This window comes from Loa loa (genome assembly GCF_000183805.2).
Source record: "Loa loa unplaced genomic scaffold supercont3.2299, whole genome shotgun sequence".
Classification (NCBI taxonomy): domain Eukaryota; kingdom Metazoa; phylum Nematoda; class Chromadorea; order Rhabditida; family Onchocercidae; genus Loa; species Loa loa.
In genome coordinates this window covers 1-1,400 of record NW_018110478.1, presented here as the reverse complement: position 1 = coordinate 1,400, position 1,400 = coordinate 1, and the positions used below count along the sequence as shown (strand labels likewise).

General features: G+C 34.9%; 1 protein-coding gene across 1 annotated transcript; it reads right to left on the bottom strand.

Annotated features, from left to right (window-relative positions):
• Positions 1-25: 25 nt before the first annotated feature.
• LOAG_15627 (hypothetical protein) lies at positions 26-777 on the bottom strand (the record flags this gene model as incomplete). The annotated part of the gene is made up of 2 exons (XM_003151116.1): positions 26-616; positions 721-777. Coding segments are annotated over 2 exons (648 nt in total), but the record flags the coding sequence as incomplete, so codon positions are not given.
• Positions 778-1,400: the final 623 nt, after the last annotated feature.

Here is a 1,400-nt window from a genome sequence, read left to right as displayed (position 1 = left end):
TAAGGAGATGAATCTTCATATGTACTTTCATCACGTCTTTCCTGTTGAATCTCATGTTGCAATGTAAACAAGAGAACGGCCTCGCATCGATATGAGCCCTCATATGTACAAGCAGATTGCTATTTAGAGTGAAACTCTTCCCGCATATATCGCATTCAAACCGCCTCTCACCTGTGTGAGTTATATTGTGTACAACCAGATCCCTTTTTCGAATGAATTTTTTTTCGCATATATCGCATTTGAACCGCTTTTCACCTGTGCGAGTCGTATCTGTTCTTGACATTTTCCTTTTCCTTTCTATTCCTGTTTGTTCCTTACTCCCTTCTTGAATTGGCAAGTTCAGTGATCTTGCGTCATCCTGACCCGTTTGTTCTTCCTGTTTGGATGATTCCTTTTGAAACGATTCGATCCATAATTTCTTCGGTTTTATTCCTATACATGTTTGTTCTTCACTGGCTTCTTCAACTGATAAGTTCAATAATCTTGCGTCATCTTGAGGAGTTTCACTGAGTTTCACTTGTCCTCCACTCACTTCTGGCACTGATGGATTTGATGGCCCAATCCATCCCTCAATCACTCTTGGCAATGACAAATCCAACGGTTCTATTTGTGGCTCCTCAAAATTATATGAAATTATCAATTTTAAATTGTGCCAAAATTTTGAAACTTTGGAAGTATTGCAGCGTTATCTTCTATTTTTTTAACTTTAAATGAACTTACGGTAGTTTGACTGTCACTCAGTTGGAAGAGGAAGAAGGTAAAACAGATTAAACGCATTTTGATAGGAGTGGTTTCTTGCCAATTCTAAAAAAAAAAACATTCAATTTTACTAGTGACCGAATAGTTGCTTATGAGAAACAACATCACCTCAAGGATATACTTTTCTAAATATATTAGCATCGGTACTCATTCATTGCTTGTATAATGCGAACATCTCTCATTCAAACGTCAAACACAACAAATTATTCATATTGAAGATTAGCCTCAAGTATTCCAAAGTAAATTTTGTGCAAACTAGCACAGTTACAAACTTGATAAAAAGATAATTTCGTTTAAAAAGTAGAATGCTTATCTTGGAATCCTAAAATCTCATAACACAAAATTTTGAGAAGCAACGGACATTCCCTGTCGAAATAAATCAAATAGAAGTTACTAAATGAAATTCCACGGTAACAGATACCACCCGAATATATTGGTCGGGGATAGCGTGTATAAATACTAATTTCGATGGGAGTGGCTAGCCACGTGTATCGATAACCTATAGTAATATAATATTAGCAATCACTTTTAATCCTTTATATAGAATAATTTAAATTCAGCTGCCACGTTGCATTGTGAAATGAATAATTTCAAAAGGAAAAAATAATTTCAATTCCATATTGCATTGTAAAAAATAATTT